Source organism: Myotis nattereri (assembly GCF_964212035.1).
Source record: "Myotis nattereri genome assembly, chromosome: 16".
NCBI lineage: Eukaryota > Metazoa > Chordata > Mammalia > Chiroptera > Vespertilionidae > Myotis > Myotis nattereri.
Window position 1 is genome coordinate 31,387,212 of NC_138091.1, and position 17,334 is coordinate 31,404,545.

A 17,334-nucleotide genomic window follows, 5' to 3' on the forward strand; every position below is an offset into this window, starting at 1 on the left:
GTGTGTGAATGAGGGAGCAGAAGGGGGTGTCTTTTCTTGCTCACCCACCTCCAATGGCTCACCCAGAGTCATGGTGTGAAGGGATGGTGATCCCTTCAGGGGCAGGGAAAGGGAGAGCCAACAGCTCTGCTGTCCCCTGCCTATTCTTTCCTGTGCAGTCACATCAGGAACCTCTTACTAGGCTCTCATGGCATCTCTTTCTCATTCTGTTCCCAGGTGTAACTACTACAAGCCTCCAGGATGGCCATTCAATTCCGTTCGCTTTTCCCTTTGGCATTGCCTGGAATGCTAGCACTCCTTGGCTGGTGGTGGTTTTTCTCTCGTAAAAAAGAGCACGTCAGCAGCCATGATAAACAGGTGGAGGCTAGTGCTGTGGAGCTGAGGGCCGGCCCTGCCATCGAGGAACTGGCCCCTGTGGAAAATGCCTGTCGTGCAGTAGTGCCCACACCCCCCAGTGTCACACAACCAGCAGAAGAGGAGCTGGCCACTGTGTACAAACCTCCCACAGAACCCCCGGCCTTGCTGCGGTCACATCCAGCCTGTCGTAGATCAGAGTCCTCAGGCAGCCTGTCTAACCCCACAGACACGAGAGTTCGACCAGGAACATGCAGAGATGATAGTGCAAGGGTGGAACCAGCCCAGATGGGTGATGAAGCCAAGCCTGTTCCTCTAGAGTGTGCCCTTCCGTCCCCAAAGGCTGTTCGGTTCCCCCACGAAGCCACTGAGGTGTGCAGGCGCGAGGCAGGGTGGGGCCAGCAAGGCCAGCCTGCAGCTCCCACAGAGAAGCATGGCCCTGGGGAGAAGGCGAGAGAGATGGGGGCTGAAGGCACTGGCGATGCAGTGTTGGGAGAAAGTGGGCTAGAAGAAGGTGTGTTGTCCCTGGAGCATGGCTCTGCATTACAGAGCATCAAGGCGCCCAGCATGACTCCCTTGGGAGGAGGGGGAGAGGAAAGGAAGAGCAGCCCACCTCAGGTGGAGGGGGACACAGCAGGGAAGTTGATGACTAGCTTTAATGAATTGGTTCATGTGGAGCAGGCCAAGGATGATGAAACAGTGGCACCCTGTGTCCAAGGTGGTCGAGCCTGGGATGGAAAATTGAGCAAAGAGGAGTCCTTGGATAAAAATGAGGAGATTGAGCAGGCTGCCTACCAGATCATCTCCAAAGTGATATTGGATGCAACTGAAGAAGTGCTGGCCACCACTGTGGGCAAGATGGCAGGTTGCATGTATCAGGCCTCAGCCGGTCAGCTCCAAGGGCAGAAGGAGGAGAGATGTGCACAAATCTGCCAGAAAACTGCCCTCAGGCAAGATGCCTTGGAGCCCACTCAGGCCACAGTGGAGGCGGGCACAGCAAAGGCAGTCTTGGACCCATTGAAGTCAGCTTTGGACCCGTCGAAGTCAGCCTTGGGCCCATCGGATGCTGCGCTCCCCTTGCCAGGCCTGCCAGCAGAGGACCTGCTACCACCACCAAAGACCTATGTGAGCTGCCTGACCAGCCCTCTGTCCAGCCCCACCAAGGACACGAAGCCAAAGAACTCTGTGCACCACATCTCCCTGGCCCCCTGCCCACCACCAGCCGCCCCCCTTGGAGAGTCGCTGGACAACACAAGCGTCTTGGTGGAAGATGCTGGCTGTGTCACCTGCATGTCTGACAGTAGCCAGGGTGTCCCTTCAGAATCCTCCTCTGGGCAGTGCTCAGATTCCGTCAGCACTTCAGGGCTCGAAGACTCTTGTACAGAGACCAACTCAAGCCCTAGGGACAATGCTACCACCTCACCACTGCCACAAAGTACTGTGCCCTTCAGCAATGGGGTGCTGAAGGAGGAGTTGTCAGACTTGGGGACTGAGGATGGATGGACCATGGATGCAGAAGCAGATCATTCGGGAGGTAGGAGGGTCTTGGGCGTTCCTCACTCAGAGAACGGGGGTCTCCCTTTATGTAGTAGGAAAGGCTGCCTCTCTCTCTCTGCTACTTCTGTGTCCCAATCGGCGTGCAGAAAGTCAGGGCACAGTGGAGAGCTGGTGGGTAACTGAACATTTAGGCTGCCTTAAACCCAAAGCCATGGGAGTTGTAACTTGTTTTGGCAGCCAGTGACCCTCCCTAGCCGATCTGACAAAATCAGATCAAAGTTGGGTTGGGTTCACCGATTAACCTAATTGTGCCTCTTTTTCTCTTTTAAACCCTAACCTGTTAATTTTTTTTTTTTAAATGGAGAGAGGCCTCCTTAGCTTTAATTTTCTTGAGTACCGAGAGTAGGTGTGAGTTTTTTTTTAATGGTTTATTTCCTTTTAACCATGTGCTTGTTCCCATGTCTTCACCTGCTTTCCTTCTCCAGAAGCTCTTTCCTGGTAAGTGCCCAGAGACTGGCCCCAGCTTTGCATACTTGTGGGAGGCTCGCGCTCTGCTGCGTGTTGCTGTCACCCTTTGCAGAGCGCCTCAGCCATTTTCTTTCTGTGCAGCTGCAGGTCCACCCCCAGGAAAGAAGGGCACTTGGGTAACGAAGTGCCCACTGGGTTTTTCAAGTGCTGACCCCAGGTAGACAGTTCAGATCGCTAACTTCCAGGTCAGCAGCTCCTGACCCTGTTTTTGCAGCTACCCTGGGGCATTTTCATTGATCTCTTGGGAAGAGGCACTCCCCTCCGGGTCTCTGACTGCCTTGCCCCGGAACCTTTTCCTATCGTTTCACCTTGAGGCAGGTTGGGACTCTTTCTTGGGAATTCAGTACTTTGAGCAGCTGCTGGTGTGTACCACACATTACATTTTACCACCTCTAAGGTGCTATTGCTTATGACACTACTGTTTTTTGTGTACCTTGGGAAGAAAAAAAATGCTGCCAATCATGAATATAGTAGGCCAGAGACTGTAAGATGCACTCTAACTTTAAGGATGTTAAAATTTTTTTTTTAAGGCATTTTAAAATGGGTGAAAAATCTTAAGAATAAAGGGGTTTCCCTTTGCCTCTTGCCCCTCAGGTTAATTAACAAGCCCTCTGGCCTTGTCATTGCCAATTCTAGATTGATAGTAGCTATGCAGAAGGCTTCCAAGTTTAGACCTCGCGGAAGAGGAGGCTGTGACTGAGCATGGTGATGTGGAGGACTTTGGGGATGGTAGATAGAAGCCTGGTAGTGCCCATCACTGAGCACTCAGTTGTGCCAAGTACCAGGCTGTGTCTTACCGACCCACCTCCATTCTCATGGTAGCTCTGCCTTGTGCGTGAGAAAGCTGGAAGATGGCCTTTGAGTGAAGCCTGTTAGAATCTTGGCATGGTCCGAGCCACCTCTGAGTGTCATCGGGGTGGAAGGTACCATCCAGTCGTGCTCTGTCGGATAGAGGCTGGGGCTGGCATTATTAGAAGGGTATGGACTGACTGTGACCAGTTGTTCTTGGGGGACGCCTACATCTAATATCTGGCTCCAGGGACCATGTGGACCTGTTGGCCCATCACCTCCCCCAACAGGTGATGTTAAGGGATGAGGTCACTTTGATGGTGATTTAACTGGGAGTGAATCTCCTAAGCTTTACTCCTTTGCATCCAGATAGTACATGGGATTATGCCCAGGGTCTGGAGAAACCAGTGCAAGATAACCTAATTAGTAGAATCTCAGGAGTCCTCTATTTCTGGCAATTGAGTTATCCATATTTAAATGAGAGCCACTTAAGTGGGTTTGGCCCTCTGTTTTTCTTTGATGGCCCCCTTGGCACACTCTTGGTCAGGAGTGGAGCAGCCCAAGTCAATGCTAGGCTCCTGCTGCCCACCCTGTCCTCTTGGGAGTGAGCTTTAGCTCAGTATTTGGACCAGGGCATTAGAGACCCACCATGGGCTCAGAAGAGCATTCACAGTTGCACAAGTCGGGCCTAAGCAGGGGAAAAGGAGGGCCTCATTCCTGTGTCCACTTTTGGCAGGGCCCTGATCGAGAATAAGAATGGGGTCCTCGGTCGTACCAGCGACAGGGGACTTTTTCTAGCTCTACTTGGCTGAAGGCCACTGACTGTGAGCCTAGGCCAGGGGCCTTGGGACCTAGGGACTCTTGGTCTGAGGGGCTGGCATTGGCAGAGGGTATGGACTGGCTGTGACCAGTTGGTCTCAGGGGAGACCTGCATCTAATATCTGGCTCCTGGGAGCATGTGAACCTGTTGGCCCCTCCCCTCCCCCACACTCAGAGCTCCCCTTTCCTGGGCCAGTTCTTTCTTCCCAGTTCACCACTTGTCTGCTCCAGCAGCTGTGGCTGGGTGTGGCTGCCAATTAAGCAAGTTGGACTGTAAATGACAAGCTAAAATTAGGTGTATCTACACCCCCAGCCCTCCTTTCATTGGGGTTGTTCTGAGCCTTCTAGACTTCCAGTTGACAGTCACCTGCCAAGCTAGAGGAGGGGGCGGGGGGTGGGGGCCTCGGGCCTCCCAGGAATGTGAGTTTGGGAGTTGTGCATTATTAATTGCTCTGAGCTGGTGTCTGGGTGTCTGTGCATGCTGCTTCCTCCCCTGCAGGCTCGGACGGGAACAGCATGGATTCAGTGGACGGCTGCTGTGGGCTCAGGAAAACTGACGGTTTCCAGAATGCCCAGGGAGGCTCCAATCCTAAGAAGGTCGACCTCATCATCTGGGAGATTGAGGTGCCAAAGGTAAGGGCTGTAAGCTAAAAGTTCCCCTGGGCCCAGGTTCATTGGGCTTGGGGGTGGGGTTTAGGGGAGGGACAGTCAACCTGGAGTGGCTGCTCCCTCTTGAGCCCAAGGCTGTGGGGAAAGGGAATGCTCTACTTTGCCAAGGTTCAGAGAACTTCCTGCAAAATGGAATTTCTCCAGCTGCCTTGGAAGTGTCCTATTCTTGTCCTCTTCTAACTCCAGGCCTCTGGTTTTGTGTGTGTGTCCCGGGCCTCCGATCTGCTTGGAGATGCTAGCAAAACCAGATAGAGGACATGGACCAGCAAGGAGTCCCTCACTGTGCTCTGCCCAAGCTCTCCAATGCAAAATATTTTATAATTGAGCACAGCATAAATCCATATTTTAGAAAACTTGAGAAGTATAGAAATGTATAAAGAAAATAAAAATCAGCTCTAATCCTACCCCCGAGAGTGACTGGGAAGGCTTATTTCCTTCTCGTCTGTGGTTTTTAAACACAACTGAGATTATGTTGCTTTAATTAATGCTTTTAAATATTTAACAATTTAATTTTCCTGTGCTTCTCTTTGAAAATGTAATTTTAACTGCATTATTTATTGTGTGAATGTCAATTTACTTCACTACTCCCCAATTCCGGGGTGCTTAAGTAGTTTCTAGCTTCTTGCTATTCTGACTTAAAACTTATTAGCTTGGTCTTGATGGTTATCTCTGGGGCTCAGAAATAATTGGCCCACTTCATTCTCCGGAGGCATTTAGCTTCCTGCCGTGTGAAGACTTCGCTGGCTTTGAACTCAGGGTCAGGCAGGCAGCTCGGGCTCATGGTACTGGCTCTCTCAGTTGTTTGCTCCCCCAGTGATCCTGATAACCAACATGCCCTCTTCTCCTTTATTGGCTGCAAAGGACATACCCGAGCAGCTCTGGGCGCTGAGGGACCAGGCCCCTAGGAGTTTCATGGGGGTGGGGTCGTTTGGGAGTGATTCAGAGCTTCTTATGTCATGGCTAAGTTTGGCTGCTTCTCTCTGCCTTGAAGTCTGGTGTGCTGGGCATTCTGTGAGCTATGGGCTCTGAAGGCACCAGCCTGCTGTTAATTGGCAGCAGGAGCCCAAAGGTTCTTTCTTAGACCTTTATTTTCAAATCGAGACTCTATCTTTGGTCCTGAGTAGACTTGAGGAGGTAGAAGAGTTGTAAATCCACCCTTGTGCTGAAACATCTCATAATCTGGATCTGGGAGAAGAAAATGCTGCCTTTGCAGCTTTCTGGATTCAGACCACATTGTCGGGGATGAAATGGGAACTTCCGAGTCCTGGAGCCAGACTTGCAGTGCAGCTGCTTAGTAGCTGTGTGATGTTGGGTGAGTTACTTAGCCTCTCTGGGCTTGTTTTCCTCATCTGTAAAATGGAGATTAAAAAGGTATTCATTTCATAGGTATTGTGAGTAAATGCAAGTGCTTAGAATAGTGCCAAGGAAAGGAGTGCTGACATGTTAACAGATGATAATATGTTTGAGTTTGACCTTGTGAAAAACAAAGGTAGGTCTTTGGGAGTGGTTTTGGAAGAATTGGTTTCCCATTAACTAACTCTTTTTCTCAGCACTTAGTCGGTCGGCTAATTGGCAAGCAGGGGCGGTATGTGAGTTTTCTGAAGCAAACATCTGGTGCCAAGATCTACATCTCCGCCCTGCCTTACACCCAGAATGTCCAGATCTGCCATATAGAAGGTCAGTGGGTTTCAAGCCTCTTTAGATGCCTTTCTTTCTAAGGCAAAATTTAATATCTTAAAGGCGCACTTGAACTCCAGAAGTCCTGTGGAATGGGGTGTGGTTTTGTTCTGTTTGTCTTACCTGCTGTGACTCCTCCTCCCTCCTTCTCTTAGGTTCTCAGCATCATGTAGACAAGGCGCTGAACTTGATTGGGAAGAAGTTCAAGGAACTGAACCTCACCAATATTTACGCTCCCCCACTGCCTTCACTGGCACTGCCTTCTCTTCCAATGACTTCCTGGGTGAGCATGCTCCTGGGGGACCAGGACTTCTTGCATCCCTTTCCCCCAACAAGAAACTCCCAAGACCATGGCCAAGAGCTCATTGATGCCTCTGCCCTCTCACTTCTAGCCTTCATTGGTCAGTTCAGCTTCTAGCCTGTGTCCTCTGGGGAAGGCTCAGGAGCTGGAGTGCCTCTTAGTCCCTGATTGGAAGGACCACTCTCCCCTGGCTCTGCCACCTGGGCACCCTATATGTTCAAGGCATTTGCCTAGAAAGGACTGTAGTCCACCTAGGAGATTAGGCAGGTCCAGGCTGGTGTGGAACTCCTTGAAGCTGGAGCAGTGTTTGGATGAGGCCCCTGCTGTGGGCTCAAATGGGCTTTTCCTTAGTTAAGGCAAATCTAGTGGTTGCCCTGATGAAGGATTCCCTTCCCCATCCCGCTTCCCAGGAGGTACCTAGAGTATAAAGGAGAAGCAGTAACCCCCGCCAGGCCCAGGAAGCCATGTGGCTCTTCGGAGGTTGCCTTGAGAGTTGGGCAAGAGAAGGAGCTGACATCTCAGGGGTCCCTGTGTCCTGGGCAATTGCAGAGCCTCTGGGGCTTGTCACTCATGTCCTACAGTGTACCTTCCCCATTTGGGCCTCATCTTACTGAGGCCACAGTCATGTGCCACCTAGTGACAGGGATGCATCCGAGAAAGGTGTGTTAGACGATTTTGTTGTTGGCTTGAACACAAGAGTTATAATCACACAAACCTAGATGGTACAGCCTACTACACTTGGGCTGTGCGAGACACCAGCACTGTATATAGTCTCTCACTGACCAGCACGTCATTATGATGCGTGCGGCTGGACTGCATTTCACACATGGGCTGAACATGCTGCCTCAAGAAAATTGCCTGCCTGGCTTTTGTTTAGGACAATGGGCTTTTTGGTTCTGTATCTTGCCCCTACCCCCACCCCCCAGAGACCCTGTGCCTTGGGGGAAGGGATGCTGCCCCTTTCCTTTCCCGTGGATATTTGGGAGTGGGCTGAACCTCACTCCACCCTTCACTTCTGAATCAGTGTTTTCCTCAGGAGGCTTGGTCCCAGACCCACTCTTTATTTTTAGATAATTGAGTGGCTGGTGTGGCTTCCTTCCCTTGTTTTCTGTGTGGCTCAGTGGGCCTCGAGGGGTGGAGGCCAGGACTCTCAGCCAAGCCTCTTGTGCCACCTGAATGGAGGATGCACGTGATGTGCTGCTGTGTCTACAGCACCAGGATGGTTTCTGTAGCTTAGCATCGGGAAAGCTAGATGTAAGGACAGTTCTTTCAGAGACTAGTCTTGGCCTCTTCCAGGGCCTTTAAGGTGGGGCCTGGCCACAGAACAACCCTACATTCCAAATCCCAGCATGGGAATGAGTTGGGAGGATGTCTGTGGAGCCCAGAGAAGAGCAAATATGACTCTGACTGTTGCAGACTTTGACGGTGGACCCTTGCTGACAGAAAGGTAGAGTAGAAAGATGCTGTCAAACCATAAGCTCCTGGGGTCAGCTGTAGGCCCAGAGGAGCTAGCTGAGGGGCCTGAGGCCTGTCTACCTTGGCACCTTGCTCTCAATGGCTGCTTCATTCCCTTTGGCCTTCCTGGGGTCTTATAGACGCAAGAATGCTGGAGGTGGGGGATGGGGAGCTCTGGCCAATGAACCTTGGTCAGGTCAGTGGGAGGCCCAGCAGGACCCCACAGCCTGCTCCTGGGAGCCTCCCTGTCCAGCCCTGTGTGAGGTCGCCTCTAATGGTTACGTATGGTACAGCAGGACAAGGGCCACAGTGGTGTCTAAGCACTTTGCATGTTAAAGTAGTTTTCCTCGAATCCCTGCCAGCTGGGTGCCATGTGCTTTGGGTTGCCATGCTCTTTTCAAAGAGGTGCCAGTTCAGAGACTTGTCCTGGGACCTCAGGGCTTAACCCAAACACGAGAAGAGAAGGATTGCTGAAGTGCCTGCTACCCCTCCCCTCTCCACAGCTCATGCTCCCAGATGGCATCACTGTGGAAGTGATCGTGGTCAACCAGGTCAACGCGGGGCACCTGTTTGTGCAGCAGCACACGCACCCTACCTTCCATGCACTGCGCAGCCTGGACCAGCAAATGTACCTCTGCTACTCTCAGCCTGGAATCCCCACCTTGCCCACCCCGGTGGAAAGTAAGTGCTGCCCCGAAGGTCGGCAGGAGCCAGGCCAGGGAAGAGGTTTGGGGGTGGCCTGTTCTGCTCCTGGGATCCTTCATGGACCAGCATTCCTGACTTCTTGCTGTTGGCATGGAGTACTCTGAGCTGAGTTGCCTGGCTAGCACAAGCTGCTGTTTGTACTGGCTGACAGAGCCATGGTGTGGAGTGGAGTTTTTTGTTTTGTGTGTTTTTTTTTATTATTATATTTTTATTGATTTTTTACAGAGAGAAAGGGAGAGAGATAGAGAGCTAGAAGCATCGATGAGAGAGAAACATCGATCAGCTGCCTCCTGCACATCTCCTACTGGGGATGTGCCCGCAACCCAGGTACATGCCCTTGACCGGAATCGAACCTGGGACCTTTCAGTCCGCAGGCCGACGCTCTATCCACTGGAGCCAAACCGGTTTCGGCTGTTTTGTGTTTCTTAAAATATATTTCTGTTGATTTCAGAGAGGAAGGTAGAGAGAGACAGAGATAGAAACATCAATGATGAGAGAGAATTATTGATCAGCTGCCTTCTGCACTTCACACACTGGGGATTGAGCCCACAACTGGGGCATATGCCCTGACCGGGAATCGCACTGTGACCTCCTGGTTCATAGGTTGACACTCAATTACTGAGCCACACGGGCTAGGCTGTATTTTACTTTTTATTCCGGTTCATCTGTGTCTGTCTGAGGCCCCAGTTAAGTTTCAGAGCACATGGAAGTAGGTGAATGCTTTTGGTCTGGATGATGTTTGGATGGCACCCATGCTAGGCTGAATGACCCACATCCAGGTGCTTCTATTGGCCAGTCTTAGGCTCTGGGGAGGCTTCAGGGACTCCTTGCCGTTCCGGTTCCCTGCAGCTTGGAGGTGCAGGCCTCTGGGAAGGAATGTGGGGAGGTGGGTAGCATGGACTGCACAGCCCTTGGTGCCCTGGCCTGGGCCAGTCTTGCCCACAGCTCTCTCCTGCCCTGCAGTAACAGTCATCTGTGCAGCCCCCGGAGCGGATGGTGCTTGGTGGCGAGCCCAAGTGGTGGCCTCCTACGAGGAGACAAATGAAGTCGAGATTCGCTATGTGGACTACGGAGGATATAAGAGAGTGAAAGTAGACGTGCTCCGGCAAATCCGGTGAGTCGAGGCTCTTCGCACAGGCACACACCTTGCTTAGGAGGGGATGGGTTTCTGTTGGTTGGCTCAGTTCTACTAAGCCTGGAACATGGGTTAATTCTTCTGCTACTTGCTCTGCTTTAGCATTCTGATAGAAACAAACTCCATTGCTCACCTCAGCCAAACTAAGCCAGATAGGCCTATCTTAGAAGAATTCCCCTGAGTATCATATGGCAAAAGCAAGCAGGCTTTTTTTTTAGGAGTTTGATGCAAGAAGATCCTCTGAGGTCAGGCTTGTGGCAGAACTGGCAGCCTGCCTTCAGGTGTATGGGGGCTGAGCCCATCATGGGTATCTGCTGCCCATCATGAGTATCTGCTCTGCTTCACCCTGGACTGCTGGGCTCATGGTACTAACAGAAGGTAACTACCTGCCTGGAGTGGAGTTGGCCTTCAGGGTCATGTTCAGTGTGTTCCTTTCTTATTGTTCTAGGTCTGACTTTGTGACCCTGCCTTTCCAGGGAGCAGAAGTCCTTCTGGATAGCGTGATGCCCCTGTCAGGTAACAGGTGTGGGCTTCTGGCAGGGGGTGTGGGGGGGGGCAGTTGAGAGTAGGTCTTTTTCTTTGAGAGCCTCATTTTCACCTGGAGGGCTTATGCTAACATGGATTGCTGGCACTGTCAGTTTCTGATTGATAGATAGCTTTGGGCCGAGGCCTCAGAACTTATATTTCTAAGTTCTCAGGTCAGGCTAATACTGCTGGCCCATGGACCACCCTTCCAGGTCCACTGCTCTAGAGCAGGGGTCCTCAAACTTTTTAAACAGGGGGCCAGTTCACTGTCCCTCAGACCGTTGGAGGGCTGGACTATAGTTTAGAAAAAAATTATGAACAAATTCCTATGCACACTGCACATATCTTATTTTGAAGTAAAAAAACAAAACGGGAACAAATATAATATTTGTATTTGCATGTGGCCCGCGGGCTTAGTTTAAGGACCCCTGCTATAGACTTTACCTGGGCCTCCAACTTAGAGAGGCTTCTGCTGCAGGTGCCTTCCAGATGCAGTCCAGACCCAGAGTCCTAGCACCTGAGGTTGAGGGCAGGCATTGAGACCATCAGCACTCCTCAGCTGGGCCTCAGCGTCTGGGGGCGCTATGGGGACCACACTAACACACACCTGTCCACTGTGGTGTCTCAGACTGATCACATTGCCGGAGGGAAGGTGACTGGCAAATTACTTAGCCTTGATTCCTACCTCCCCGCTCTGGAAAATGGGGCTTTACCTGTTTTTCAGAGTGGCCAAGGAAATTACATGAACCTAGCAGCTGGGATGTGGACACTGGTCAGGTAGCAGCTACTTATGACCAGGAGTTTTATATTTACTAGTCCCTTGATTTCATGCTCCTCCCTCCCAGGTTTGCCCCATCTAGTCTTGTTCTTGTCTAAAGCAGTGAAATGCGTTAGAAGCACTATAGTCTGACTGTAGTAGTCTTGTTGGCTAGAATGCTGGGCAGGGTCTTCATTTTTGTTTCTCTTTTGTTACTTTGACCGTGCTCAACCTTCTTCTCCATTTCTATGTCTCAGGACTTATCCAGGCTCAGCTGAAAGGTTCCCTCCTCCATAAGATATTCTCAGACTTTCATAAACCTGCCTCTCACTTCCTTACCATCTCTTGCCTTGGGTGTGTTCTTGCATGAAACTTCTATAATCTGACGAAGAATGCTGCCTCAGTGTCCTGCCTGCTGTTCTATAATTACTGCCCATATTGGGCTGTGTGGCCACTGCCTGGGTTTGAATTCCACCTGCACCACTCTCAGAGCTGGTTGACCTTCTGCCTTTGTCTTACATGTTCCCACTTATAAAGTAGGGTAGCACCTGCCATCTTGTAGGGTGTTAACTGATGCAGTGGAAGAATGTATCCAACATGCTTAGCCCGGTCAGCCCCCAGATAAGCGGTGGTGATGATGTTTCCATTGAAGGCAGAGTTTCTGTCCATCTGGTCCTCTGTAGGTGGATAGCACACAGCAGGGACCCTGAGCTCTATTCTTGACACCGGTGGCTCTCTCAGGTGAAGGTCTCAGGCTCCGTGGCAGTATCTGAGGCCTTTTACTTGGAACACACCTGGAAGTGTGTACGTGACAAGAGCACCTGGCCTCAGTGAGAGTCTAAATGCTGCTTTTCCTTCTCCTAAAGATGATGAGCACTTCTCACCTGAGGCGGATGCAGCTGTGAGCGAGATGACTGGAAACACAGCACTGCTGGCTCAGGTGTGTGGCTGGTGGAGGGGGAAGTGGGACAGGTTGCACAGGCTCTGTTTGAGGAACCTCCCAGCTTCTGCAGGGCCCACCGGCCTCACTCATCCAGCATCTGGGCCACTTGGGAGCTGACCTTTCAGTGCCTGCCTTCCTGTGGTTCCTGCCCTGGGCTGGCTAGCCATCTTCACAGAAGAGGCACACGAGGTCACTTCTAAACAGACTTGTTTTTCTGTTTGTTTTCAGGTGACAAATTACAGTCCAACTGGCATTCCTTTGATCCAGCTGTGGAGCGTGGTAGGAGATGAAGTAAGTTCTGTCCATTTCCCTGCATTACTGGCCAGCAGTGATGACTGACGTGGAGCTAATCAGAGGATGTAACTACAGACCAGGGTCTCCCGGGGCAGTTAGCGATGTCTGGAGCCCTTTGTGGTTGACACAGTTGGGAGTGGGTAAAGGGCAGGGATGCTGCCAAACATTTTACAGTGCACAGGAAGAGCTCCCACAACAGAGAATTATTTGGCCCAAAATGTGGGTGGGCCTTGCTGGACCTTCTGTCCATTACGTTTTCCTCTCCTCCATCGCATGGTATTAAAGCTTAGATTTCTCAATGCATTGGAAAGCCTGTCCTCATTCCAGTAGAATACAGAAGTAAATGCCCCTGTTGGCCCAGAAAATGAGTCACTCCCCCACCACCACCTGTTGCCACGGTGGCCGCCTAAACCTGTAAGAGTGAGCATCGCGCTGGCTTGAGGCATGGCCCCTGGGTGCCGTGGGCAGAGCTTTCAAGGGGACTTTCTCTTCTAGGTGGTGTTGATAAACCGGTCGCTGGTGGAGCGAGGACTTGCTCAGTGGGTAGACAGCTACTACACAAGCCTCTGACCCCTGCCACAGCCGCTCGAGTCTTTTTTGCACTGTTGAAATTGGGCTTGACACTCAAGGCAAAGACTTTACATCAGAATAACAAATGTTGTCTTCCTCAGAAAGTCCTGTTTTTTTTTTTTGTTTTTTTTTTTAAATATTGCAGTCATGTTGAGAAAGGTGTTTTGTCTCTGAGACAAGGAAGGAGCTGTGGGTTCTTTTTAAAGCCATAGGATGGTGTTTAACAAGCCAGTGAGGTTAACCTGGTTCTAAGCTGTTAAAAAAAATGTGGAAGAAAAACTGTCTCAACCAGTTGTCCCATTCTCCCCCTCCTGCCCATTCCTCTCTTCTTCCTTCCCACCCCCCCTCACCCCCAAGCCAAACCGATTGGAGCAGACAGGCCAAGGGATGTGTTGCTTGTTTGAGAGGGTTTCTTTTGCTTCAAAATCTTTCTTCAGGGAGCAGGACATGAACTGACTAATTGGTACTGATTATTTGTACAGCTGACATAAATGAATTTATGATGTTAACCAGTTTTTATAAACTTCACCTAGGTGTCTAAGAAGACAGACTTTTTAATGCATATGTAAATACAAAGCAATCAGAACTCTCTCTGGCCTTGGTCCGTGGGAGAAGGGAAGTGTTTGTTACCCGGCCAAGCCTGGTTGTGATTTGTAACCGTTTTCTATTTGTGCAAACACTGTAAATACGTGTTTAAAAATGTAATATTTTATACAAGATACACTGGAGAACAAAGGGAACTCAAGGTTTTTCCACTTCCGCAGTCCAGCTGCCCATCAGCTCCTCCACTGGGGCTCCCGTGGCGCCCCACATATTGAACAGGGTGACTGTATGATATAGATTGTGATCCGGGATTTTTTTTTTTTTCTGTACAAATTTGTTTAAAAAAAAAAAAGCAGCTCATTGAATTACCTTGCAATGGTGTGTTTGATTCTTTTTTAAACTGTCTTCCCGCGTTGTGCAATTTTAAAATAAGTAACTTAAGCTTATATAAATCTTGAATTGTATACTCCAGAGCTTTGAGTTCATTTGTTCCATGGTGAAAAGGGTTGGGGAATAAAGAGGGTGGTTGTAGCATGGTTGGGCTGGAGAGCTATGGCTCTTTGAAGACAGGTTATCCAGAAATTTCCACCTGGCCTTTTCCCCTCCGTGACCCACAAGGTGGCAGCAAGAGTCCTCTGGCTTCCCCAGTGAGTATCTCAAAACCAGCCAAGCTTGAGTTTAAAGCGCTGGTTTCCAGAATTCTTTGGGTATGCTTTTTTTTCCTTCTTTTGTTAAACCACACCAGAGGATACTTTTTTCATTGCTTTTCAAAGAGATTGGAAGGGAGGACAGAAGGGGGGAGGAGAGAGAGAGGGGGCGAGAGAGAGAGAGAGAGAGAGAGAAAGAGAGAGATCCGAAGTGAGAGAGACATATCAATTGCTTCCCGCATGTGCCCTGACGGGGGGTGGGGTGGGGACCATACCCGCAACCCTGGCATATGACCTTGACTGGGAATCATGCTCACAATCCTTCTATGTGTAGGCTGATGCTCTAACCACTGAGAACACCAGCCAGGGCTGGTTATGCATTCTTAAAGGTCTATTAAGTTATTACCGCATAGTGCTAAGAATGATATAAAATATACATACATGTTGAGAGCAGATGATAAATCTTGACTTACCAGTCCTTCCTCAAAGGCAGGCTCAGGCCTCTGGGGGTCTCTAGGGAGCTGAGATAGCCCCAGGGTCCTTCACACTGAAAGAATTCTCCCACAGAGCTTCGCTAACGCCTGGTTAAAGTCTCAGTTTCCCTCATCTGTAGGAAGAGGTGGTGAATGGTGCCCATGAAGTGAAATCATGGACCTGCGCCTGCTGTGCAGAGGGGCCACATGAGCTCTCATGCAGCCTAGGCTGTCAGTAGTCCCAGTCCCAGCGGTGATCGGTGTGATTCAGCCAAGTCGTGTTACAGCAGGTCTTGGCCTTTTTTGTGCAGCCCTCATCACTGGAGCAGCGAGGGAATACGGGAGACCTCAAGTTAGTTTGGGGAGAGCTTGCAAAGCCTGGTGTGCAGATTTGGACTTATATTCGGGAGCCATCAAGGGGTTTTAATGGAGGGAACTACACAGTTTTGGTGCAGGGAGGAAGATGGGGAGGTGGATGAACCAGAGACCAAAGTCAGGGGCTCCCTCTGGGATGTCTCCTGGGTGACAAGCAGTGGGGTCGGCATCCCTGGATAAAGGCCCCATGGAGAGAGGGGAGAGCAGTGGGGCAAAGGAGGTGGGTTGCCCATGTGTCTCAGGTTCTTTCAGCTGAGCCTTTGGGGTTTAATAAACACGCTGGAGGTTGCTGAAGGCATGTACTCTTTGAAAAAACACTTCTCCGATTGTTGTGAGCCTTTCTAGGGTTCTGGAAAAATTGATTTTGACCATTTTGCCAGTAATCTTGTCACTTTTTTTTAATCCTCACCCGAGGATATTTTTTCCATTGATTTTTGGAGAGTAGAAGGGAGAGGGAGCAACAGAAACACCAATGTGAGAAAGACACATTGATTAGTTACCTCCCGACCAGGACTGGGAGCTGCAACTGAGGTACCTGCCCTTAACTGGAATCAAACATAGGACCCTTCGGTCCGCTGGCCGACACTCTATCCACTGAACCAAACCAGCTAGGACAATCTTGTCGCTTTTACGGAGGAACAGATTTACAGATGTCTAGCGCCACCATCCTGGCATGTACTTTTTAGACTTGTTCTTTGAATTAATTACCTGTGCACCACCCAGCGGACAGCTTAAGTGTGAGTTTGAAAACTCCCAGGAAAAGCCATTGCTGGAGAGAGGTTGGTGGCCGGGGTGCTGGAGGAAAGTGGGATGCTGGGCGGAGGAGGCTCGAGTTCCCAGCCTGTTCTCATTTCAGATACTTGTGTTAGTGACCTCCCCTCTGGTCCTCGGGGCCCTGCTAGATATGGGAGGCTGGGTTCTGGTACCCCTCATCCAGCCTCAGTTATGCCACGCAGTGGTATTTCTCACCATCACAGGCTTAGGATAAAACATTTAGCAGCCAGAGTTATGGAGCAGGGTCACTGTTTCGGACACTGCTGTTTTATAGGTAGACGTGGTCCTCATGACAACCCAGTGAGGCGGGGACTGACCCTGGAGGTGGGAGGTAGTGACGAGAGAAAGTGGGTTTTGGAAGGAACTGAGCTGAGACGCAAAGCCAGGCTTTGCCCCTGCCAGGTTCTCCCAGCCATGGCTCCTCTGAAGCCATAGGAGGAGGATGGTGCCTTGTCCCGTCTCCCCAGATAAATGCCACTGTGGGTAAATGATCGGCTCATGGGAAAGTTTTGAAACTTAGAATGAAATAAACAAAACATTACAACAGGAGAGATTAGTTATTTTGCTTATATGAAAAATTAAAATTTTAGTAATGTAAACCACATCAGGAAACCCCTGTAGCATCTAGGCCAACAGGGTGAGCCTTCTAACGTATGCTGATCTCAGAGGAAAGCATAGCCTCCATTGAGAAATGTCGTAGAGACATTTGGGCAGGAAGATGGAGAATCTAGGTGTTTCTAGACCAGCACTGTCCAATGGAAATATAGGAGTCTCCAGTGTAATCTAAATGTTTCTAGGAGCCACAATACAAAGGAAAAAGAAAGAGCTGTAATTAGTAATAGTTTGACCCACTATCATTTCAATATGTAATGGACATTAAAAATATTAATGAGTTATTTTACTCAGTCTTTGAAATTGGTGTATATATGTCACACTTCCAGGCTGTCCATCCAGACTAACCACTGCTCAGGTGCTCGGTAGCCACAGGTGGCTTGAGACAACCTCTGATGGCAGGTGCACACATGCTAACAGCCTTCTTTCTGCATGTTCCTACCTCATTGAGGAAGTGCTGGGTTCTTCTGCACATTTTCCCAGATGAATTTCAGAATGATTTGGGGAAGAGGATCATGGTCAGTATTCTGAAAAATAACGCATGTTGTTGGTTTGGTATAAAGTTTTATGTAATCTGTGAAATTGGGCTTGTATATTATTCAAATTTATTGTTTTTTGCCCTTTCCCTCCACCCTCTTTTTTTGGGGGGCGGGGGGGCTATACTATCTGTTCATTTCTAAGAAAAGTAACTGATTCTGCTGTTGTCATGTTTTCCAGTTTCTCTTTACAGCTTCTTTTGTGAGTTTCAGTTGTGTTGCTTAGTTTGAAAGAGCTCATGAAAGGTATTTCCTCATCAGCATTAAAATAGCTCTGGTATCCTGTTTGGTGCTTTGTTTTGAATTTATATCCTTTTTCTCTGTCCTTTTAGATGAGGGGCTTATAAACATGTTGC

The 17,334-nt window shown here is 49.8% G+C and overlaps 1 protein-coding gene across 1 annotated transcript; it reads left to right on the plus strand.

Moving 5' to 3' along the window:
• Positions 1 to 222: 222 nt before the first annotated feature.
• AKAP1 (A-kinase anchoring protein 1) lies at positions 223 to 14,032 on the plus strand. Its single transcript, XM_081110227.1, has 10 exons — positions 223 to 1,888; positions 4,487 to 4,620; positions 6,207 to 6,333; positions 6,489 to 6,616; positions 8,593 to 8,770; positions 9,758 to 9,908; positions 10,378 to 10,445; positions 12,078 to 12,151; positions 12,383 to 12,445; positions 12,944 to 14,032. The coding sequence occupies exons 1-10, from the start codon at positions 241 to 243 to the stop codon at positions 13,016 to 13,018; spliced, it is 2,646 nt and encodes an 881-aa protein (XP_080966353.1). The 5' UTR covers positions 223 to 240; the 3' UTR covers positions 13,019 to 14,032.
• Positions 14,033 to 17,334: the final 3,302 nt, after the last annotated feature.

What these genes read in the sequence shown, in the direction of transcription:
- AKAP1 (XM_081110227.1), top strand. Translation starts at nt 241, where the DNA reads ATGGCCATTCAATTCCGTTCGCTTTTCCCTTTGGCATTGCCTGGAATG. An exon ending in GACGTGCTCCGGCAAATCCG is followed by an intron (nt 9,909 to 10,377) that starts GTGAGTCGAGGC and finishes TTATTGTTCTAG; the next exon opens with GTCTGACTTTGTGACCCTGC. An exon ending in GGAGCGTGGTAGGAGATGAA is followed by an intron (nt 12,446 to 12,943) that starts GTAAGTTCTGTC and finishes TTTCTCTTCTAG; the next exon opens with GTGGTGTTGATAAACCGGTC.